The sequence below is a fragment of the Anser cygnoides genome, chromosome 3 (genome assembly GCF_040182565.1).
Source record: "Anser cygnoides isolate HZ-2024a breed goose chromosome 3, Taihu_goose_T2T_genome, whole genome shotgun sequence".
Lineage (NCBI taxonomy): Eukaryota > Metazoa > Chordata > Aves > Anseriformes > Anatidae > Anser > Anser cygnoides.
Window position 1 is genome coordinate 61,838,807 of NC_089875.1, and position 24,260 is coordinate 61,863,066.

General features: G+C 44.9%; 1 protein-coding gene and 1 long non-coding RNA gene across 3 annotated transcripts; one reads left to right on the top strand and one right to left on the bottom strand.

Annotated features, from left to right (window-relative positions):
* Positions 1-1,685: 1,685 nt before the first annotated feature.
* On the bottom strand, positions 1,686-9,444 carry LOC125184215 (uncharacterized). The gene is made up of 3 exons (XR_010830379.1): positions 6,886-9,444; positions 5,618-6,731; positions 1,686-5,212 (listed from the first exon to the last, which is right to left on the bottom strand). It is a non-coding gene; the product is annotated as an uncharacterized lncRNA (long non-coding RNA).
* Positions 9,445-16,255: 6,811 nt separating this feature from the next.
* LOC106032508 (serine/threonine-protein kinase Sgk1) lies at positions 16,256-23,108 on the top strand. 2 transcript variants are annotated; one of them, XM_066994255.1, is made up of 12 exons: positions 16,256-16,434; positions 17,832-17,907; positions 18,345-18,420; positions 18,871-18,975; positions 19,431-19,514; positions 19,622-19,753; positions 20,034-20,146; positions 20,340-20,463; positions 20,768-20,863; positions 20,992-21,147; positions 21,258-21,347; positions 21,866-23,108. In XM_066994255.1, the coding sequence occupies exons 1-12, from the start codon at positions 16,401-16,403 to the stop codon at positions 22,031-22,033; spliced, it is 1,254 nt and encodes a 417-aa protein (XP_066850356.1). In that variant the 5' UTR covers positions 16,256-16,400; the 3' UTR covers positions 22,034-23,108. The 2 variants fall into 2 exon arrangements, with proteins under 2 accessions (XP_066850356.1, XP_047931720.1); XM_048075763.2 differs by lacking the exon at positions 16,256-16,434 and adding an exon at positions 17,532-17,694.
* The last annotated feature ends 1,152 nt before the right edge of the window (positions 23,109-24,260 follow it).

Genomic DNA, 24,260 nt, shown 5'->3' on the forward strand with positions numbered 1-24,260 from the left:
GCCCGTTCCAATGCTTAATAACCCTTTCGGTAAAGAAGTACTTCCTAACATCCAACCTAAAACTCCCCTGTCGCAACTTTCGCCCATTCCCCCTCGTCCTGTCACCAGGCACGTAGGAGAATAGACCAACCCCCACCTCTTTACAGCCTCCTTTAAGGTAACTGTAGAGAGCGATCAGGTCGCCCCTGAGCCTCCTCTTCTCCAGGCTGAACAAGCCCAGCTCCCTCAGCCGCTCCTCGTAAGACTTGTTCTCCAGACCCCTCACCAGCTTGGTCGCCCTTCTCTGGACTCGCTCGAGCACGTCCATGTCCTTCCTGTAGCGAGGGGCCCAAAACTGAACACAGTACTCAAGGTGCGGCCTCACCAGAGCCAAGTACAGGGGCACAATCACTTCCCTAGACCTGCTGGCCACACTGCTTCTTATGCAGGCCAGGATGCTGTTGGCCTTCTTGGCCACCTGGGCACACTGCTGGCTCATATTCAGCCGACTGTCAACCAATACTCCCAGGTCAACCAATACTCCCAGGTCCTTCTCGGCCAGGCAGCTTTCCAGCCACTCATCTCCCAGCCTGTATCTCTGCTTGGGGTTGTTGAGCCCCAGGTGCAGGACCCGGCACTTGGCCTTGTTGAACTTCTTGAACTTCCTGTCTGAGGAGGAGAAGAATCAGTCTCTATCTGTCCTTTTTTCTCCTCTGACTATGAAGGAAGGCTAGACAAGCTGGGTTTAGCTTCTTAACTTTCAGTGCTGGAGATTCCTCAACACCCCTCTACTCCTTTCTTTTCTGTTCCAATCCTTGTTATTGTCCTCAGAGTCCCATTTTCTTGCAAAATTTGTGCAGGTATAGCACAGAGTTAAGTACTTATATCTTTTTATCTTTTTTTTTTTTTTTTGACTTCTCATTCTGTTGAGTTGTAAATCTGGGGTCTGACTTACCACAGAATATGGTGAAGGAGACCAGACCCAAATGAGTCAAACCAAGGCCCTAAAGGGATTTCTCCCAGAGTGTGGCAGTAGATAAGATTTCTAGAGAAACTGCTACATTGGCACAGTGTTGGTGAACAAAGGCGAAGGAGGGAAAGAGGATAAAAAAGAGGCCACCAGAGAAAACAGCAGAGCGACAAGAAGGCAGCACCTCCACTGCTCTCCCAGGTGCCAGCAGGATATCCAGATCTTCCCTTTAATTTTGCCCTTACATTTCCTCCACCACATTGTGTTTTCCAGCCAATATCTAAACTGCAGCTCTCTTCATTTTGAGGTCCCATTTTCCCTGCAGGGATCCACATGTTGGCTAGCAAGACCTCATGGAAAGGATGCGCCGTTTTATCTGGAGTCTTGCCAGTGAAAAAATCTCCAGGCCTTGCAGGAGTGTTATGTTTCTGAAGAGCAATATGAGGGGCATCATCCACAAACCTTTTGTGCAGTTATGCAGCTAAGCAATAAATCACACAGAAACGTGGGTCATTTCAAGATTAATAGAGAATAATAGCTCTAGGAAAATGTGGCATAGAAGAGAAGCTGCGTATCAGGAGTCTCCTGGATATTCATTTGGATTGCTTGGCTCCTGCCCACAGAGAACTATTGTTATGTATTTTATAGGCATTGAAGGAAACTTAATAGTAATTATAATAAATCATAAAAAGGCCATATTGACTGATGCCCCCACAGAAAAATGTAAATACTCAGTTGCTCTTTTTTTTTTTTTTCTGATTTTTTTGCTGTTGTTTCTAAAGGTGACCTTGAAATTATGATTGTGCCCAAGTTGGTTCCTTACAATGAAAACAGACAAAAAAGACAGAATTTTGTCTTTTGTAATGTGAATGCGAGGACTATATGTATCGTATTTCTCTGCAATATATTTTGCAAGAGAAATCTGTGAGACTGCACTTCTCAAAGGGTAAGCTTTGTCCAGAAAGGGGGAAAACTAACAAGGTCATACACTGCATACCATCACTTTGGTATTCATCAGCCCATACCATCATGCAGCAGAAATGGATGTTGCAACAGAAAAATCTGACTGAGGAGACATTTAGCTCTTTTCCCACATATGCAAATACTCTGAGATAAATGTGTTTTAGGAGAGAAGGGCTAACTATGGTTTGCTGTTCGTTATCCCCTAGCTACCTTTCAAGGCCCTAGGCAGAGAGTGATTGCTTGAGGCAAGAGGGGAAGCCTTCTTCAAAGAAACCTGCTGTTTTCCAGTTCCTACACAGAAGGCCACCTTCAGGAGATGGAAGGCTTTTGTTCATGTGAAGAAGACACTATGTTGTCAACTGTTTTTTACCTGAACTGTATCAGTGACTTACGTCTGTAACTGTATGAAAAGCTCAAAAACCTTCCCGCTACCCAGAAACTAGGAGAGTAAGAAGTGATCCTGGTAGCCAGTACAAAAAGGTTTCATTTTAAGTGATGTCAACAATCATATTTTTTCTTGATATCCTCCTTAGTCTAAAGGAGATATTTATAACTGCATTGTCACTGTACACATGGGAAGGCGATTTGTGAACACCAGTTCAGTGGTTAGGGAAATGAATTCAAAGCCTTTTATTATAATCAGACTTGAATATTTTGGAACAAAATTGCTTAGTTTACCTGAGATAAACTATCATTTTCATTTAGCCTATCACATCATTCAACCAGCATTGTCTGGAGATAATTACTGAAGAAGACAAGCTCTTGTCTTCCTAAAATAAAGCAGCATAAACTCATTTGCTGCAAATTAAAACAGATGGAAAATTGTTGCTGCTTTTAATATAGTTGCACGAAGAATGAGGTATGCAAGTATGTTAAAAGTAATTGCAGCAAATACAAGATTGTGGCTTACAGCCTATGTTCTAAAAAAAGTATTTAAGACATGCAAGTTAAGTGAATTTATTCCTGAGGAGGAATTGGAAACTGTGAAAGAAACACCTCCACACAAAAGGCATTGGGTGCCTGTGGACAATCCCAGAAAACAAAACAAAACAAACAAAACCGTTATTTGAGCAAAGATTTCATTAGGATAACTTGCAGAAAAATCATAAATATTGAATGAATAAAGAACTTATATAAACACACGTATGCATAATCACGTGGATGTAAATCATCCCACTAAAACTAAGGACTCTACTTGCCTACCTAAAAATGAAGACACTGGTTTGTAGAGCTGAGATCATGCAAGTTCTAATACAGGGTGACCTACCATGCCCTAAGATCTATACATATCCTTTAAGATGAAGTATAATGCCGTCTGTAATACTACATTTAGAATCACTCTGCAGCTCAGGAGAAGCCTGACTGAAGGACAGATACTTCTCTGTTCACACAAACTTTTTCCTCTTACATTTGTTGCTACGTGACAGATGTATCAGAATTGCAATACAGTTTTAACCACAGAAACTACAGATTCTGCTCTGCTGGAAGCATATTTGCTAGAATCTCAGCATTACTCTGTGCCTGAACATCTTTCAGCAAACACAAGAACATAGAGTTTTGATGGGAAATGAAAACCAAGGGGACACTGCCTTCATGAAACACATTCAATTCAAAGAAAGAAAAGTATTCACAAGTATTCCACTTATCCCAGAATTACTGAAACTGTTTAGGTTAGTTTATATTACCCCTCCCTTCAAAAGAAAATAAAATTTCTCTTCTTCCAGACAAAAAACCCACCTGTAGTTCAGAAAGGACTGGCTAACTAATGGGGAGAGCATGCCAGACTCTACACTACCTGTTTTAAGAGGACAAGTACCTCATTTTACAGTGTTAGAGTGATTTTTAGAGGGACCAACCCATCCCATCCCGTCCCGTCCCATCCCATCCCATCCCATCCCATCCCATCCCATCCCATCCCATCCCATCCCATCCCTTCCCAAGGCCAGCCTATGACCAGCAGTGGAGCAGGTCAGTGTGGCTTTGCCTAGCTGAGGTTTAGAAATTTCTGGGGACAAGGACTTTTCCCTCTCTTAAGGAAGCCTGTTCAAGGGCTGCACTACCCTCAGATGGGCATTTTGTCTCATAATGTCTAGACCGAACACTGATATTGCTGCCGTTGCCCCCTTTTGCACCTCCTGTTACCACTGAGAAAATTTTGGTGTCAGTGTAGCTCCTCTTCAAGTACTGGTAGGGCTAGGCTGCTGTTCAACTGCCTTTGATCTCCTCTTTATCAGAGTAAACAAATCCAGCTCTTACAAACCCAGCTCTTCAATGGTTTTGTACAATAGACCCCCTGACCATTCTGGTAGCCCTCCACTAGGCTCTCCCCAGTTTCTTAACATCCTTCTTGACTGGAGGCAATTTTTTAATTATATTTGACTCTACCTTATGCAATAAAAATATGTTAAAGTGATCTCTTTCACTTTAAACAATTTTGAAGATGACTTTGAGCTGGTGATGTTCCTTTGAACGTGACTGTAGCTGAAGATGTTGCTTCCAGAGTGCTGTCTTCAGATAGGAACAGTGAAGAAGAAAGAAGGGTCTGAGGGAGGAAACAAAGTGAAATGCAGGAAAATATTAAGGAAAAAAAGATCACTCCAAGGAGGAGCTGGGGGCTGCCCATCTGGAAAGCAGTTTGTCAGAAAAGGACCAAGTTGAACATGAGCCAGCAATGTGTCCTTGTAGCAAAGCAGGGCACTGGTATCCTAGGAAGTATCAAGCAGTGTTGCCAGCAGATCAAGGGAGTTGATCCTTCCCTTCTGTTCAGCACTGGTGAGGCCACACCTGGTGTGCTGTGCCCACTTCTGAGCTCCACAGAAGAAGAGACATGGACATTCTGGAAGGAGTCCAACACAGTGCTATGAACACAATGAAGGGACTGGAGCATCTCTCCTGTGAGGAGAGACTGAGACCTGGAACTGTTCAGCCTGGAGAAGAGAAGGTTCAGGGAGGATCTCATCAACCATATATACCTTCAGGTATGTAAATACCTGAAGGGAACAACAGTGAAGATGGAGCCAGGCTCTTTCTAGTGATACCTAGTGCCAGGACAAGAAGCCGTGGACAAAAACTGGAACACAGAAGGTTCTGTCTGAACATCAGGAAGCACCTCTGTACTGTACAGGTGACAGAGCAGTGGCACAGGTTGCCCAGAGAGGCTGTGGAGTCTCCTCCTTGGAGATCTTCAAAAGCTGCCTGGACATGGTCCTGGGCAACCTGCTCTGGGTGACCCTGCCTGACCAGGGGTTGGGGTCAAGATGGCCTCCAGAGGGCCCTTCCAGCCTCCACCATTTTGTGATTCTGAAAGGACAGAAAAAAGATGGAGTTAAAAACAAGTTATCCCCTGTCACTTCTGTAACACCGTGTTCCAAGACAAATGTAAATTAATGTGATCTATTTAGCAAACAGTGATGGGCCGTATTTGAAATCATTTAAGCTAACAGGTTTCATTCTTCAAAGACAGGAAAGCCAATCGCAAAAAGAGCCCTCCAAACAATTGTCTGGCTCTACATCTCACTAAATATGTTTCTCAGGAGCTTTACCATGACAACCTTGAAATATATCTTTCATTTATTTCAGTCCCGTTATAACTCTGTAAAAGCAGAACACTTCTGTCATGGAGGGGGAGGTCTAAAATAGCCTTCTGTCAGGGATTTTGTCTGAGCTTTCAGTGGTGCCCGATCGCACCAGCATATCCAAGCTTACCTCCACCTCCCAGATGACTGAGGAATGACTGAAAAAATGAAAATCCAATCTGGAATATGAATTGGTCCTGGTGGAAATGCTACTTAAAATCTTCCAAAGCAATGAGTAAATCGTCCGTACAAGGACTTCCTCTAAAAATGACTTCATCATATCAAGGGCAGCACACTACCCTCCCCAGAGCTCTGCGGAGGTCTGACAAACAACTTGCTCAAGACCTACTGCCTCAGTAGAACTTCACTGACACAAGGAAAACTGTCATATTTTTGGACTTGACTTCTGTGAAGAAAAAAACCCAATCTTGTGACAAAACCAAAGGAGCAAACAGCCCTGACGCCACAGAGCTTGGGAGTGTGCTCCAGACCGGCCACCAGCTAACAATTACGGAAACAGGAGAGCTACGCTTCCCTCCTGTCAGATCCACGTGTGGTAAAGGCTTTGCCAAACAGGGTCACAAAGTGCTTTTGTCGTGTTCGCACCTTGCTGCCTTGTAGTTTTTGTAGTGTCGATGGGGCTGTATCCCAGCATTTCTGGAGGCAGAAGTGGTCCTAGTCAGAAAAGGCAGCCTGGAAGACAGCTTTCTGTTTTTATAGAAGTCAAAGGGCTGTTTACACTTTATGGCAGGTCAGAGCAGCTCTACGGTCATCCACAGCCTCAGTGGGATGTTGTGTTTTGCACGAGTGGCCTTCAGCTGTTGTGCGGTGTTGCTGTGCAGTAATGCTGACAGCTGCTATGCTGCGCTCCAAATTAGTGCCTTCCTTTTGCTCAGCAGTGAAGTAATACCTACACACAAGGCCAATTTCCAGTTCACTATGGAAATACCCCCAAAACAAGCGAAAATACTACCAAAACAGATGCTTTGCGCCCGTTTCCTATCAGCCACACGATACTTCCTGTTTCTATATGGAGTTCCCCACTTACTCCCACGCCAGTTCCTTTTTTTTTTTTTTTTTCTTTTTCTAGCAGTCCAAATATTTTGCTTTGTGAAATGAATTCAGCATCTCAGTTGTTCATCTCAGTTATTCCACATTTCTTACAAGTCGGCCCCACGGAACTGTCGGGATGCTGAGCAATGCTGGTAAATGATGGCATACGGCCTGGAAGCCTGTTTTTCTTCCTGCAGAGCCAATTCAAAGTAAAATTCGATTTTGAAAGCCATTTAAAGATCTCCTGGGAAAATGATCATGAGTGGTGAAAGAGGAATTTTACAAGTCAATAGCTGTAACATATTGATAAAACTGAAAACATAAAATAGTTTTTAATCAGCTTACCATTCTCAAATTGCCTTGAGAACATCTGAATTGCCATTTTGGTCCAATCAAAGTCCTGCCTGACCCAGCATCTCATCTGCAGTAATGGTCACTGTCAGGTGTTTCTCAGCCTGTGGCCTCTGCCGTGCCAGCAGTCCATTACACATCAGGTGGTGACCTGAAAAGTGGTCACAATTCTTCTTTTAAGTAATCAGTCAAGCAAAGATAACAAGGAAATCAAAGTAATAATATTCTCAAAACATTCTTGAAAAAGGCAAGTGAGTGAACACTCAAAGCATAGCTTAATTACAGGTGTTTAATTATTAAAATGTTATAGTTGTACCGCACAAGGTGGTCCATGAATAGTTTTCCAAAAATCTAAACAACCCATGAACAAACAGAATTGGAAAGACACCGCTAAAGGGGAAGACACAAGAAACTCAGAAACACTCAGAGAAGTTCTTTTTTCCTATCCCAGCAGCCAGAAGTAGGTTTATACAACAAAATGGAATCCGATGTCTCAGTCCCATAAAATTCTTTTATATTTAAAAACACCACATCTGAGAATAAAAATGTGGATTAAGAAACAAAACCTCATTATATTAATGAATCAATGCTGGTTCTCACAGTTTCTAAAATCCTAACAACCCCCCACCCCCACCCCTGAACAAATCACATTTTCCTATTAAGTTGTCTTCAACAACTGTGTTCACTGCTCCATTAGTCATTACTGTACATTTAAGTATGTTCCAGTGAACAGAAAAGCATGAATAGAAGTCCTTTTCTATTATTCTATGACTCAGGTCACACTGCCTAAGCAACTTGGAAGTTTGCTAGTTGTGGTTGCAGCACCTAAAGACAAACACTTGGAACAACCAGGGCTGTTGCTCTGGGGCTTGAGTGATTACAGATCTTTCATCAGTGTGACCTGAAACTAGATGAAAGAGCTTTAAGTTCTATGTATGCTGTTCAAATTAGAAGAGTTAAATAAGAGAGAATAAATACATATTAAATGAAAAACATGATCACAGTAATAACTACATATGTATACATAATACTAAAGATGAGAAGACTGTATTCTGTAAAAAACACTTCAGAGTGATATCTCCAGACAAAGCTGAGCATATTTTACTGCCACGTACTATCCATTTTGAAGCAGATAAAGTGGAATCAAAAAAGAATTATGCAGATACAGAGAGTTACTACTCAGCTGAATCTGACAGATGCAGCTCTGTGTATTTTATACTTCCATATCTCAAACAATGGCAAAAATAGTTTTTCTTCCATTCTGAGAAATTCGTTAGCTATCTCTGCGCTTTTCTTGTCTGCCTTTATTGCAATTCTGTGACAAGCACTAAGAATTTCAAAATTAGGAAATGGGTCAAAACTAGAACATTACTTGCAAATCTGATGGAAACTGAGAGAGGACAGCATTTTATTGATTCAGAGTCCGACAGCTGAGATTTCAACGCCTGTTTTGAGTCAGTCAGTCTGGGTCAGTCACTAAATGAACAGAACTACTGCCCGTCTAGCTGTGCGCCTCGCAGGAGGTGGGCTGTATGTCTGAACAGGGGAGCATGGGATAGAAGTCACAAGCTCTGCAAGATGCTTTTTCTATTTTGGGCTCATCATATGACAATGACCCAAGTAACCCAACTTCCCCATGTCTTCATGCTTTGAAATGTCACTGTTAGTATTTGCCTGTGTGACGGCTTAAAGATCTTTGGATAAAAACAAGCATAAGTGAATATCATGGCTAAGTGAAAACTGCTAATATTGTACTAGTAGTACAATTTAATATAACTGTGGAAAAGCCCTCAATGTTATACTTTGGAAGCAACTAAAGCAACTAAAGCTGCCATCGGTAGCTACATTGTGCATAGACTTTCCAGATTTAAATTGTGTATTCACCCTCAATGATTCACTTGTTGACATAAATGGTACAATACCAAAAGCTTTGTTTTCGATCCGCTGTCTCACTGTACAGTAATTTGCTTAGCACTTTTATTTTTCAATTTCCTCATCTGAAACATTATCTGTTATTTCTAAAGAACTCTGATGTCTATAAAATAGGAAGTGCTTCGTAATATTTCCCATATTGCAATAGGCTGAGACATGTTTGGAACACGCCCAAGTTCCAGGAGCTGTTTTTTCTAGTCCCCTGATTAAAAAAAAAAAAAAACAAAAACAAAAACAAAAAAAAGAGAGACTGTTGATTCCCTTTCTCCTTTTTCCTTTCCTTTCCTTTCCTTTCCTTTCCTTTCCTTTCCTTTCCTTTCCTTTCCTTTCCTTTCCTTTCCTTTCCTTTCCTTTCCTTTCCTTTCCTTTCCTTTCCTTTCCTTTCCTTTCCTTTCCTTTCCTTTCCTTTCCTTTCCTTTCCTTTCCTTTCCTTTCCTTTCCTTTCCTTTCCTTTCCTTTCCTTTCCTTTCCTTTCCTTTCCTTTCCTTCCCTTCCCTTCCCTTCCCTTCCCTTCCCTTCCCTTCCCTTCCCTTCCCTTCCCTTCCCTTCCCTTCCCTTCCCTTCCCTTCCCTTCCCTTCCCTTCCCTTCCCTTCCCTTCCCTTCCCTTCCCTTCCCTTCCCTTCCCTTCCCTTCCCTTCCCTTCCCTTCCCTTCCCTTCCCTTCCCTTCCCTTCCCTTCCCTTCCCCTTCCCTTCCCTTCCCTTCCCTTTTCCCTTCCCTTTCCCTTCCCTTTCCTTTCCTTAATATTCTATAGCATTATTAAAGCTGTCTTGTATGAAAGATTGACACATGATATTCAGCTCAGCAGAGCAGAGAGGTGTTGTGTTCATCTCACTGCAGATATGGAGGTCAGTGTCACACTGCATTCAGCAGTAATCCCATATGCTAGACCTCCTGTTCCCCGTTCCCATATGCAGGTATTTCCTGAACAAATCAAAGTGCTGTAAGGTTCTGATGGGAAATGTTACAGAAGTAGCAGCAACTGTTTGGAGTGGCACACTTCCACATCTGCATCCCTTTTTTATGAGGTTAAAATGACAAGGCAGCCGATGCGTCTAAGATCAGCGGTGTTGCGCTCACTGCCTCGCACGCTGGCCAAGCAGGCTGGGACCTGGGCCTGCCTCCAGCTCCAGCTGTGCCAGCTGCAGAGGCCTTGCCCAGGTGCTCATCACCTGGCTGGCTGATGGAGGCAGTGGGAGCTCCCCGTGGAGACCTGCCAGCCGACCCACGGGCTGGTAACACCCACCCTGTGGGTGCTGACGAGCAGCTGCAGACGCGCCGGGGTGAGGAAGCCCTTGCTGAAGGCTGGAAAGGTCATGTACTCACAGCCTGTGGTCGACTGCATGATTAGGCATGGGTGGGTGTCTGTGCTTGTCAAAACCTCCTGATGATTATCCTTGAACTGGATGAAAATGTTGAGATAGTCAAGCTTGCATTAAAAGGAAGAGACAAGAAACTTTAACGGTAAAGTTGCTGGACCTGATATATGCAGGAGCAAATGCAAGTCCGTGTTATGCAGAGAGACAGGACAGATGTTCTAGTAGTTCCTTTTGGCCCTGAAGTCTAGTAAACTTATGGCCAAAACATTTGAGCTTGGCTGCCTGAAATTAAGCTCTTCTTTCTTTTCTTCTTAATCATGTAAAGCACTTATCAAAAAAAAAAAAAAAAAAAAAAGACAGCTTCTATCAAAGTAAATGAAACCCATATCAAAGCTTCCCAAATTACTTTAGGGCTTAAGGTGTTAAAAAGATTTGGGCTAACTGGAATACTACAAAGAGATTCACAGCATAGTGAATGACTGCGCAGGTTTGAAAATAGTATCTGGAAGCGAAAAAAAGAAATTCAAGCTGCAGATGTGTGTGGCTGGTTCTTTCTGTATCTGCCTGTGAAACAGCTATGGGACTTTTTTGTCTTACAGTAATATTCTCTGTGGTGATCCTGTGCTGTGGGAAAAGCACCTTCCTGGCATTTCCGAGATAGGCGATTTTCCCAGTTGCCAGTTAAATGCAGATATAGATATGGAGCCTTCTCTTCCCCACAGATCTGGATTCAGGTCCTTTCCTGAACCGCAAGAACAGTTTTTAGTTGTCAGTGCTTCTAAGTCCCACGTATTTCTTTGTGGGCGGTTGTTGCTGTTGGGAAGGGAACCAGGGCTACAGTAATGCTAGATATCTAGGTGGGATCCACCAAGGTACAGCAGGCACCTGCAGTGCCTGCTCTGACTGAAAGTGATCTTGCCATCCTAAATTGTCTACTTACAATGCATGTAACAGCTCGTATGATGTTGGCAGATATGGAATATATAGTTGGGAGATACGGAATATATAGTGCTACAGAGCAATCACAGAATCACAGAATGGTTTAGGTTGGAAGGGACCTCTGGAGATCATCTGTCCTAATCTTAATCCACTTAATAGAGTGGGGGAAAGTTTACTTTGCATTTAATTTTCAGTTCTGCCGCAGACTTCCCTTGGATGAGACACATTGTCTACCCTGCGGTTTAATTCCCACTTGTATAAAATAGAAGTAATTCTTCTAGATCACACTGAGATGCTATCAGGCAAAGCGCAAGGCAAGGTACGTCAATTAATTTCAAGAAAGCTGGTATGTCTTGTCTGTCCAGCACAACACAGAACCATGCAGGGATACCAGCGTGAAACCAAGATGTATAACTGATCCCTGAGGAGCACAATGGAGCATTATACTAATGTTACAAGTCTTATTCCAGGTCCATAGCTAGACTGAACTGAGGCATGCCAGGAATCTCTGCATACCATGTATGGTATTTAAACTTGCCCTAAGATTTTATCTTTTTATATAAATATATATAAATCCGGGAAAAAACGGCTAGAGTCTCAGCTCTCTCCAGGCATGTTGACAACATGATCCTCTAAAGTAATTCCACATCTTTTACACGTGAAGCTTCAGATATAACAAAAAAAAAAACAACACCTGTGATTCAAAAGAGCCACTACCTGTCTGTGGGTTTCAGGCCCCAATTCCTTCAACTACAGATTAGACACTGACCGATTCAGGCCATAGATTCACTGAGTGGCCTCCGGGTTGCTTATTTTTCTCTTCTGACCAAGGTGGGTACCCTTGGTGACTATATGCCTACCTCAAATGCCCAAACTTAAGAAGGGTAAATGTATAGTGTATGAATACGAAAATGCATATTTGGACCCTGCTTTGGACCACTTGCCTAGGGCAAAATTAACACTTCTTTCCTCACCCTCTAGGTTAGACTAATTATTCTACCCTGAGAAATAGGTAATAACCCCACTGAAAACAACCAGATAACTAGGTAGTAAATACATACTAAAACTGGATAAATATGTTCCCATCGCTGAAGATAAATTCCCACAAATAAAGCCTGGTTTAACGTGCATGGTGAGCATCCTTCCACCCCCGCGAGCCTCCTGAAAGAAAACCTCATAGAAATAGTAAGGAATATTAAAGCAGTTGACACGATGGCAAGAGTCAGGGTGGTATCACCCAGATGAAAAGCAATGAGACCTGACAGCGTGAGCCTGCCTTTAGTACACCTCCATTTGCATATCCAATTCACCTCAGGGAATTCAAGTTGCTGTTTCGAGTTAGCAGCCAACTGAACCTCTCTCTAGTAAAAATTCCTCTCTTTGACTAATTTGCTCACTATTTATGGCATTTAGTACCTTAACTCAAGGTTGCTGGAGGGCTTACAGGCTTAAAGAGATCTTCCTTTTAAGATAACGAACTACAATGATGATGATGGGGGCTTTGTAAATACATAAAAGGGACTGAGATATCATGGTAGAAAACACCTCGTGGAACACTAGATGAAGCGATAGGGGCAAGACAGGTGATCTGATTGCTAGGTTAGATCAGTTATCATTTGTATTTTAGCACATATGTTTAAGCGAGAGGTACGGGGAAACTTGCTCAAGCTGTACTCTCAACAGAAAATGCCTAAATCCATCTCTGCTATTATCCTTCAACAGCTAAAGTTTTCAAGGGAAGTCCGAGTGCTAGAGTCAGCAGACAGTGCTTGTTACACTCTTCCTTCTGGAGCACGTACCCGCTGCTCGCATTAGGCTGCCTTGTGGCCGAAGGAGAGCAGCAGAGAGACTTTACAGCATGATGAAGAATCATCTTTCTCATGAGCCCTTTTTATCATCTTGCCATCTGATGTTTTCACCTCATTTACCATACTAGCATTATTCAATTCGGATAACACCAAACTCTACTCAGTCACAGCACATTATTTTAAGTTCATAACAACAATAATGAATTCAAGTATCTGTCATCTAACCTGCTTTTATGAGGACGCTAAGCTAGAGAGGCTGTTCAATAATGCAAGGACTTAAATATATATATATATATATATATTTTTTTTGCTGGGGGGCACACTCAGAGCAAGACATGCAAATGCCAGCATCATTTGCTCATAAAGTCGCAGGGACGACTACGTTAGACTCAAATCAGTGTGCTGGAGTTAAAATGGAAGTTAGGGCCATCGTTTATCAGCTCTTTTAACTAGAGGTCAGTGCATCTAAAGGATGCTGTAATTTTCCACTGCTTTCTACAAGGACAGGAATTACTTTTTTTTTTTTTTTTCTCGGTACAGCCCTGCATCACTCTGTGATCCTGTGAGCGTAATCCCTTGGCACTAAAGCCTCTTATTGACGAGGCAGTAAACCTGCTCTGTACGCATCAGAAAAGTAAAATAAAAGATGTTCCAAATTTGTGTTTGGCAAAATACGAGACTGAAATCAATTAGATGTTTCCAGATCTATAGGGGTTTGAGTGGATAACCCTCCTGCCAGAACAACATCTAGCAGACCTGTTGACATCACTCGAAATCTCCTGATTTAAAATCTTTGTTTGGGTTGTTATTAAAGCTGTTATTCAGTCCTTATCTATTTGCTGCTACTTGTAGAGACGTTTGCGGGGACGGCCTGAAGGTCTTGACTGAAAGTTTTGGCTGTCGCACATGAAACTTAATTACAAGGTCAGAGGCAAGAACTTGTTTGTTGGGGATTTAGGGGAGGAAAATAAAAGCTTTGGAGATTTTGCTTCAGAGCGCAGACGCTGTTAGGAGTGCAATCTCCTTTTGCATTTGGGGGCAGTGTCATTGCTGCAGTCCAAGGCTTGAATTCCGTCTTTGTTTAATTAACCCGAACCCAAATATTGCTGAAAATATTTGCAGAATTTGGGAAAGCTTCCGTCCAGAGTCAGCCAAGCAATTCTAGGAACAGTTCAACCTGCCACATCCTAACATCTATATTCAGCGAGATAAGTAAGCAGGGATTCTTTCCTTTAGCACTGAATTCATTGCCAAAATGAAGTTCAGAAGCTATCTGAGAATCTAATTCCTCAAGGATGGAGGCACTGAAGGACATGCGTAAATCTTGCCCCGCAGCGGACAATGAGTACCAGTACAATGAGAATCAGAGGAAGAGAGCTCGCAAATTACGATTACCATGCAGGCTGCTGGAGCCTTTGACCTTCCTGAAGGGCAAGAGGGGAAAGTTTCTGTGCACCCAGGGAGCACTGCCAGGCGGGACTAACACCCGTCCCCTACATACGAAGAATCCCCACAAATAGCGAGCCTTCTCGAGGGAGATGAATTTCCACAGGCCAGCCAGCAGCTTCTGAAGGTGCTTTGAACAGCACAGGCCCACACTGGCGGTGTGCTTGTTTGTTCAAGATGAACTGAATCACATTCCCACAGGCTTTACGCTGGGCACGTCCCCAGCAGGACCCTAGGGTTATCCATACCTGCCTCATACAGGCAAGCCAGCGCATCGTGCCCGCTCTGCCCTTATGCCTGCATCGCCCAAGGGTCCGGCAGTCTGTGTCTTTCTGCATTTCTCACCACCCCGCAGCAGGACCCTGGTCCGAATGCTGGCATGGTGAGGAGGCTGATGAGAGCCTGCTCACCTGGTGCTACTTTTACGTGGAACCGAGCCATTTAGCAGCGTCATGCTTCATATTATGTTACAAAATGCAATCGGCTCTCTCTCTTCTTTTCTTCTAGCCACCAAGCAGCAGTACCTGGGGCTTTGTGAGTCGGTTAAATTCTGTGAGCTCAGACCCAGTACCACACCACTCAGACAGGCAGTATCAGAATGAAGACCTGAGCCCCAGGTCTGTGTAGCCCAGCATATGGGGTTACCAGCAACAGCTAACAGTCCCCTCTAAGGCAGACAGCAGGAATAGTCAACTGTTCAGTGATTCGCCCCCAAAACACCCCTGGCTCCCGGGAGTTCGTGGTTCAGGAACATTCTGGGTCAGGCACACTGCCTTTGTACTCCACTGCCCTCAAGTATTTTTTTTGCCATTCATTCACCCAGCCATTACCCAACCCACCCACACTTCGGTGTGCGCACATCCTGCAGCAAGTTGTTCTGCGACTGTTCGTGCTCCTGGTGTGGAGTCTCCGTTTACTTTTTCATTTTGCATGTCCACCTTTTACTTTATTCATTTTTCTTTGAAAAAGCATAATTAATTTTTTCTTTGAAAACTTTAGAAGCTCAGGACAATTTGCCAGAATTTTAATCTCAGGGAGAAACGTAACGGGAGCGGGAAACATCACTGTAATTATTTTGGCTCTTCTCTTGTCTTTACTTATCAGCGACTACACAAACTCTCGATGCAAGCCCTTGCGGTCTGGCGACATTTGCACAATGCCCGACCCTTTTCCAGAAGAGCCGGCCCTTGAGTAACGGGATGCCTCTTGGCCACCTTTCCCTTGCTTGAGCTGCGTCTTCCGTTCCAACCGGCTTTGCAGCCGCCACCGCCGGGAAAAGCTTTAAAACGCAATTTAGGGGCTTGTTAAGCGCATCCCGGGCTCCGGAGACCCGGGTTTGGGAGCTGACGGCCTCCCACCGTACCGAGCCACTGCTCCCGTACACGGTGCGGAAGCGGACGCGTGCGTGGGGGGGCGAACCGACGGACGGACGGATGGACGGACGGACGGACGGACGGACAGCGGTGTCCTGAGCCGGGCGGCGGCCGGGGGGGGCGCGGCGGAGCCCCGCGGCCGGGGGGGCGCCGCCGGGGCGCTGCCGGCGGAAGGCGCTGGGGGCCGTGCCCGGCCCGGCGCTATCCGGCCGGCGGGGAAGCGCTGCCGGCAGCCGCGGCTCGGCGCCCGGGGGCGGGAGCGGACCCGGGGCCGCCTCCTCCGCCCGCCTTGGCTCGGGGCCCGGCCGGGGAAGGGGGGGGGGGGACCCGCGGGGGGGTCCCGGTGCGCGGCGGCTCGCAGCGGGTGCGGGCAGCGCCTCCTGGCGCCGCCGTGGGGCCGGGGCGGGTGGCGGAGGGCAGGGCCGGCCCCCCCGCGGCGGGGTGTGCGCGGCTGCCGCTGATGACAGTAATTTTGAGGGCGATGTTGCAACGGGGCAGAGTGTGCGGGGCGGCCCGTGCCCGCGTTTATAACGCTCCCGAAGCGCCCTCGGCACCGCGCTCGTAAGCGGGGCAGCGGCAGCGGCGCCCGGCCCCTCCGCCCCCCGCCGCCTCCCCCTGCCCCCGGGCCGGGCACTTGGCCGGCCTCAGCCCGCCCCCGGCTGCTGAGCGCAGAGCACGGCCCCGCGGCGGAGATGAGGGGCAAGGAGGAGAAGTCGTCGCTGAAAGGTGACGGGGCGCCGGGGGGCACCGGGGGGCACCCGGGGGGAGAGGAGGGGGCGTGAGGGGGCGCCGCGACCCGCGGCAGGTTGTGCGGGGCACCGGGGGCTGTGGCAGAGCCTGGGGTTTCTTTTTCTTGCCCATTTCTTTTCTTCTTTTCTTTTTTTTCTTTTTCTCTTTAATTTCTGCCGCCGCTAATAGTGGCAGTTTTGGCGACGGGAGTGAGGAAGGCGACAAGTGGGAGCAGGCAGAGCCCCAACAGGCGCTCCCCTCGCCCCTGCCCTCCCCGGCGCCGCTGCGCCCGCACTGGGACGTCAGGGATCCCCCCCCCCCCCCATCTCCCGGCGGGACCCCGACCCCTTTCCCTCCTTCTTCCCTCGGTGTAAGGCGCTTTTGGAGACCTGCGCCCACCTCGCTGGGAGTCCCTGCTGCTGTCACCCCTCGAGGTGCGGCCGGCTGCCAAGGGATGCCGCCCAGCGGCCGGCTGGTATTGGGGCCGGGGGATACGGGGGGGGCACGGCAGCGGTGCCCCACACACCGTGTTCCCGAGTGGTAATGAACAGGGGAAGCAAAAGGGGCAATTCCTTCCCACCCACCCCCCTTTTATTTTTCCTTTTTTTCCTTTTTTCCCTTTTGATGTTTGCAGTGCTGCACTTGTCATCTCCCCACCACTTCCAGCAGCACACCTCTCAGCCCTTTCCTCCCCCCGCCTCCAAGTTCAGGGAACCGGGACTTATTTATTTATTTTCCCTTACGTTTTCCCCTTTTTGGCATTAAAAAAAGAATTATTATTATATTATTATTATTATTATATATTTTTTTTTTGTTCGCTTTTGTTTGTTTTCCTTTTCCCTTTCGGTAACGGCCCGGCCGGGATCAGGGCAGCGCACAGAAGGGACATTTGTTTGTTTTAGTGCAAACCGGGCAGGAAATCTTGTTCTCCGGAGCGGGGAGCGGGGGGGGGTAGGAATCAGTCTCCCGGGGCCGGCAGCGGGGCGGCGCCCTTCGTCCCCCCCCCCCGACGGCCCCGGGGCCGTCGGGGGGGGGGGGACGAACGGCGCCGCCCCGCCCCGGTCCCGCCCCGCTCCGCCGCCACTTAAGCGCCGTCGGGGGCCGCTCCGGAGCAGTGCGGTGCTGGTCGCAGTCGGCTCCTTGTGCCGGCTTCTTTTTCCTCCCCCAAGCCCAGTGCGATGACAGTGAAGGCAGCCGAGGCGTCGGGTCCCACCCTGACCTACGCCAAGATGAGGGGCATGGTGGCCATCCTCATCGGTGAGGCGGGCAGCGGGGATGCTGCTGGGTGGTGTGATTTTTTTTTTTTTTTTACAGGACAGGCAAATAGATTCACGATCTTTTTTTTTTATTATTATTTTTAAAATTTTTAACGCTCCTGTCCTTTTATTTTGTAGCTTTCATGAAGCAGAGAAGAATGGGGCTGAATGACTTCATTCAGAAGATAGCCACCAACTCCTATGCATGCAAGCAGTAAGTATCAGACATTTCGGCTGGGTTTCAGTAATAAATACCATTACGTTTTGTGAGACCTAGGAAAAAAAATTGTTTACTCTAATGCCTCTGGCATGACTGTTACTGAAGAGTTAATTGCTCTTCTTGCAGTATTATTACTCACCTTGCATCAGTTCTTCATGAGCTGGGTTTGGGCGAGATGAGTCGGATGGGATTTCTAGAGCCCCGTCCCTGTTTTGATCTGTACTTACGGCATAAATACATTTCTTTGTGCGGCTGATTTTACGTTCTCTAGATGGATTTTATTTCTCAAGCCGAATAGGTTGTATCAGTTGCTTTCTGTAACAGCCCAACCCAAAACTGATCTTTTGCCAGCGCGGTACTTGCTTGCCCTCTGGCGGAAAGATGTGCCTTACGCTTACGGTGACTGATTATGCGTGCTCTTCTCCTTGCAGCCCTGAAGTTCAGTCTATTCTGAAAATCTCCCAGCCTCAAGAGCCTGAACTTATGAATGCTAATCCTTCTCCTCCGGTAAGCAGATTTAATGTTCTCTGAAGCATTTTTAGAACATAACTGAGCCGGCAATAGAAGCGTAGCAAAATTAGCATCACGAGTGTAACTTCAGTTTATAGCATTGATGTAGCTGGGAAAGAGAGTAATCAAGTTAGACTGAAACATTTTCCCAAAGTGGAGAAGAAGATTTTAAAAATAAAGCTTATTAATTGGAACTTCACTATGGAATGTGGCTAAGACCTCAGAAAGAATTCTTAAGTAAACTGCTGCTGTTACACTTTTATCGGGCAGTACCAAATCGTTTAACTTAATGGCAGAAGTCTAGATTAAATTTTTTAGTGATAAGGAGGGGGCTGATCTTCTCCTTTGTGATCACTTTATCTGTACTTTAAAAAAGAGAAGCATTGCTGAGCCTCTCGCCACCAAGCTGTTTTAATAAATGTGTTTTCTGCATGTTTATTTTTCTAGCCCAGTCCTTCGCAGCAGATCAATCTTGGTCCATCATCCAACCCACATGCCAAACCGTCAGACTTCCATTTCTTAAAAGTGATTGGAAAAGGCAGTTTTGGGAAGGTAAACTTAACTTCTTTTTACTGTAGTTTTGACTATTCTTCAGCTCTTGTATGTAATGCCTGAGGGTTGTGCCTGTACTGGCTTTGGTGGTCGTTTAAAACAGACCCAGGCACGTGCTGCTGCCCTATGCCTGGCTCACTGCTGAGCTGCAGGGAGCAGGAGCCCAGTACTGCATTTAAGAGTCACAAAAGAGCAAGGGAGTGAGGAGGCAGGGGTGCTTCTTCAGCTTGAGGGAATATACGCCTTGGAAATGACGCTAACTGTAAAAGCTCAGGGCTGGATTTATTTATCTGTGGGAGTGGTGATAGCTTTAGGCATTTCCAGCAAAGAGCTTGCAAGGTGAACTGGAGGAGTGTAGCAGTGCTCAGTGTTTAACAGAAAGTGTTGTTTCCCGTTGCTTACAATTTGTTCTGTATTTTCGTATTGCTCAGTTCTGGGAATTTGTCCTGTTTCAGGTTCTCCTTGCACGGCATAAGGCGGAAGAGCAGTTTTACGCTGTTAAAGTCCTGCAGAAGAAAGCAATCCTGAAAAAGAAGGAGGTAAGCTGCTTCTTAGTGATGCTGTTATGATGTCCATCAAATACATTTCTACTGCTATTGCTCAGCACATACCGTTGCTAAACATTAATGGTTTCTCATGTTTTCAGGAAAAGCACATTATGTCAGAACGCAATGTCCTGCTGAAAAATGTGAAACACCCCTTCCTAGTCGGACTTCACTTCTCCTTCCAAACTGCAGACAAATTGTATTTTGTCCTAGACTACATCAATGGTGGAGAGGTAAGCAGCAAGAAAATTAAATACCGTTTCCTATCATGTGACAGTGGTAGGGTAGGCTTTTACCCCTTCCTTTTAAATAAAAGAGTTCCAGGGGGAAAAGCCATGAGGGAAAAGTTACTGGAGTTAATGTTTCCAGCCTGCCAAGTTTTGAACTACCAAAGGATCGTTAGGCCATTTCCTGCCATTGTTCTCCCTAGCTATATATGTTGAGTCTAATTAAGTGCATTGTTAACAGGCTTTGGCGCCGTTTACAGAACTTTGTTCTTTCTGTCTCCTGCAGTTGTTCTACCATCTCCAGAGGGAGCGTTGCTTCCTGGAACCAAGAGCCCGATTTTATGCTGCTGAAATTGCCAGTGCGTTGGGCTACCTGCACTCCCTGAACATAGTTTATCGGTAAGCAGTGTTGTTCTGCTTGTTAGACTAAAAAAAAAAAAGGTCTTTTGTTTAATAAGCATTAAAAAGTTGACCTCAATATTAGCTCAAAATAGCTTTTAATCATTTTTTTTGGCTTATTGAAGTTCTGTAGACAGTCTTCTTGCTCTAGCTCTTCTAACGAGTGCTTTTGTTCTTTCATCTTTTCCTACAGTGACTTGAAGCCGGAGAATATTCTGCTTGATTCTCAAGGGCACATTGTCTTGACCGACTTCGGACTTTGCAAAGAAAACATAGAGCACAACGGCACAACCTCCACCTTCTGTGGCACACCCGAGGTACGTCCAGTCCTCAGCCTGCAGTGAGAACTGGTGCTTCTTGTGCATTTTTACAGCGGGTTAGGCAAATGGGAGGCAGTATGGGTCTTGTAATATCAGGCTGTGGTGAGGACATGGGTGACTCAGAGAGCTTGTTGATTAGGGAGAGAACAGCTTTCAAGCTGTCTCCCTGTTTATAAAGTACTTGCATCTTTCCAGTAGCTTAGATAAGCTGTGATTCAGTAAGCTGCTTTCACTCAGCCTTGAGGGGGTTTCCTAACTACAGAGATCCCTTTGGCTAACAAGGCTCTCTTCTCTCCCACAGTATCTTGCTCCTGAAGTTCTGCACAAGCAGCCCTACGACAGGACTGTGGACTGGTGGTGCCTTGGAGCAGTCTTGTATGAGATGCTTTATGGCCTGGTAAGCAGTGAGCCCTCGGTGGCAGATGAAACAAGCTTGCTCTTGAGCTTTCCCTGTGCTCTCAGAAAGCACAGGCCCGCATGTCGTCAGCCTCATTAACTTTGGTCTCTCCATTGCTGTTCCCACAGCCGCCCTTCTACAGCAGGAACACAGCAGAAATGTATGATAACATCTTGAACAAACCCTTGCAGCTGAAGCCAAATATTACCAACTCTGCTAGACATCTCCTGGAAGGCCTTTTGCAGAAGGATAGGACAAAGAGGCTTGGCGCCAAGGAGGACTTTGTAAGTGCCAAGTGGCCAGTTCTTCCGTGTGCGCAGCACAGGAAGATGACTAGGTCATATTACTTATATTAGCTGGGGTCTGAATTAATCTATTTTTTTCTCCGTAACAGATGGAGATTAAGAGTCACATCTTCTTCTCCCCAATTAACTGGGATGATCTCATTAATAAGAAGATTACCCCCCCTTTTAACCCAAATGTGGTACGTATCACTTCTAATTATAGAATGTATAAAGTGTCTTCGCTTCCTACATGTTACATGTCTTTGTGGGGCACTCAGAAGCCAGAGGGAACTAATCAGGTAGCTGTGTTTGGGAAACACAGCCTTTCCTTTCCTTGTGGCTGTCTAGACAAGGTTAAAAATAAGCGGTAGCTGACTTTTTGCTGATGGACAGTCTAAATTTAGCTGGCTTTTTTTTTTTTGGCCTCTGACAAATGCTTAATTTGCATGGCTATTTTAAAATAATCCCCATCATCCCCATGTTACTAAAGAGGAAAGTAAGGTGCAGAAAGGAGGTAGCTTCACAAGCACAGAGTAGCATTTGGCTTGTCAGATACCAACATGTCTGAGCACTTTTTCAGGCCAGTTTAATAACTTGTCCAGAGATGGTAGTCTGAGATCAAGGGTGCTTGTCCTATTCTGAATTGAACTGTGCACTTAGAGAAAATAGAAAGACTTGTTCTAAATGTTGTGCCTTTCCATTTCTCTCCTTTCAACAGAGTGGCCCCAGTGACCTGCGGCACTTTGATCCTGAGTTTACAGATGAGCCAGTCCCCAACTCCATCGGCCAGTCTCCAGACAGCATCCTCATCACTGCCAGTGTCAAAGAAGCTGCTGAGGCTTTTTTGGGCTTCTCATATGCCCCACCCGTGGATTCTTTCTTATGAACATTTTTCTTTCTTTCCCTTTTTAATAATAATAATTATTATTTTTGGTTTTGTTTGGCCTTCTGGTGGAACTGCCAGTTGACCGGTCATCTTGAAACAGAATTTGCACATTTCCACCATGGCAGCTTTGCAGCCTTAATTTCAACTACACTGTTTGCTGGAAGCTTTTTTGAAGAGCACATCACTCTCTGAGCGTTACAGGCTTTTCATTTCCATTCGTTCTTCCCCCAAAGTGGTGCTGTCTTCTTGGGAAAGAAAAATAAAAGTGACTGCTGCCATAGGCTGCTACAGCAGATTGTAGGAGTAAGAACAAGCAGTTTTGAAATCATGCTCTGAAAAGCCTTGCCTGAAGATCTGTCCGCACGTGATGAGGATTTTATGAAATGTGCCTTTTTCTGATGAGATCTTGTTAGCTCCAAAGCTTTCCCTGTTGCAGAGTGTGTTTCTTAGTTCATTTATGTGGGTTTACTATGTGAACAAATGGTATGCGTGTGGTCTGCGTACTACAGATGGACTTAGTGTAAAGCATCAATGTGACACTTGCAGGATACCACAATGTGGGGCATTGTTTGTTTCTTCCATATTTGGAAGATAAATTAAGTGTAATTTTGAAATTTTTTTTGTAAATCTATACAGTCAACTAAAATTATTGAAATGGGCTCACAACTACTTGTATCCAAATGCTTGAAGAAAGCATTGCTGCTATGAAAAGATTTCTATTTTTAGAAAGGGTTTTTATGGACCAAAATGCCCCAGCTGCAGTCAGTCAAAGCTGTTGGTTTCTTTCTTTTTTTTTTCTTTCTGTTTTTTTTTTTTTCCTTTCTTTTTGTTTAAAAGATGTCATCTGTAAAATGGGCATTATTTATGGTTTTGGGTTTTGGGGGTTTTTCATTCCTGATTGTATGTATTGTAAAAAAGATCTGTACATTCAGTTGTAACTCTAGATGTATATTTAAACTTACAGACCTACTTGTAATGTATACTATCATTGTAATGTAATATAATTAACATGGTTATATGTATCATATTTTTTTGTGACCAAACCCATTGGTTTGCAGTAAAATCTTGAAAAATATGTCCATGAAGTCTCATTTTTCTTTAAAAACAAGTTTTCTCCCTGAAAAAAGTTAGCTTTTTTAAAAAAAAAACAAAAACAAAACAAACGAATCTGAGCTGCCAATTAGCAAGGATACCTGTATAATTTTGCTTAGGCGTGTGATGATTATTTTGTCAAGCTGCACACATAGGATACATGCTGCTTGCCAAAATACTTGGTCTTATAAATGTGGGTGTTAGAGTGGGTATATATCGGTTTGGGCTCCCTTGTGTGGGAGCATCGTGGCTCCACAAGGACTTTTCTACCTCTAGCAGAATGATGGTACTGCTCTCTGGTGTAGACAAAGCTTAACTACACTTAAAGAATTAACTCATTAGCACAGTTGTATAACAAATACTTGAGCCATTTTACCACTATGCTGCAGATATGTGCTAAAAGTAGGTTTTTCTAAGGTTAGTTAGTGGAAGCTCCCCATCTGGGCATCTGTCTGGGAGCATCGAACATTGCTGCTATAATGTGGGGTGGTACGATGCACCCTGAATTTACCAATGGTGACAAAAATTGTAGCAGGAGGGCAGATTTCACCAACTGATTACATGCTTACTTGGATGGGGTATGCATTTAAAAAAAAAAAAAAGCTGTTTTTTAAAAAAGAGCAGGTTTTTATTACTGACTACAGCTGGGTGGCTTGCAAGAGGGACTTGCTGTCTTCTTTCAGTCAAGAATTAAGCTTCTGGGGTGATCCCATTCAATTTCTTTTTCTGCATGGTGATGGATGGCTTCCTTCTATTAGGGACTGAGTGCCTGCACCTTATTTACAGCTCTCATTGTCCACTGGTTATTGCAGTTGGTGGTCTTAGCAATTTGGAGAATTAAAATGAGCAGTTGCTCAGAAAAACCTGGACAGAGTCTGCTGTAGCTCATGTCACTGCAATAATGGAAGTGTATGCAAAGCTCTCATAGGGATGGTATTTCTGTTCATTATGTTGCTGAGATAAAAACATGCAGTAATTTTCCATCTTTTATTATCTGCTGGATGAAGGAACAACAACAAAAAAAAGTGTTTTCAGCTATAAATCGTGTCTCTGGGAAACCACCCTCACAGCTGAAAATGCTAAGTTATAGCAGCCAAGAAACCCCTCTCCTTTCAGATCATGTTAGGATATGAAA

Coding starts and splice junctions, on each gene's coding strand:
- LOC106032508 (XM_048075763.2), top strand. CDS start 17,616: ATGACAGTGAAGGCAGCCGAGGCGTCGGGTCCCACCCTGACCTACGCC. Junction 18,421..18,870: donor ATGCTAATCCTTCTCCTCCG/GTAAGCAGATTT, acceptor TTATTTTTCTAG/CCCAGTCCTTCGCAGCAGAT. Junction 18,976..19,430: donor GAAAAGGCAGTTTTGGGAAG/GTAAACTTAACT, acceptor GTCCTGTTTCAG/GTTCTCCTTGCACGGCATAA.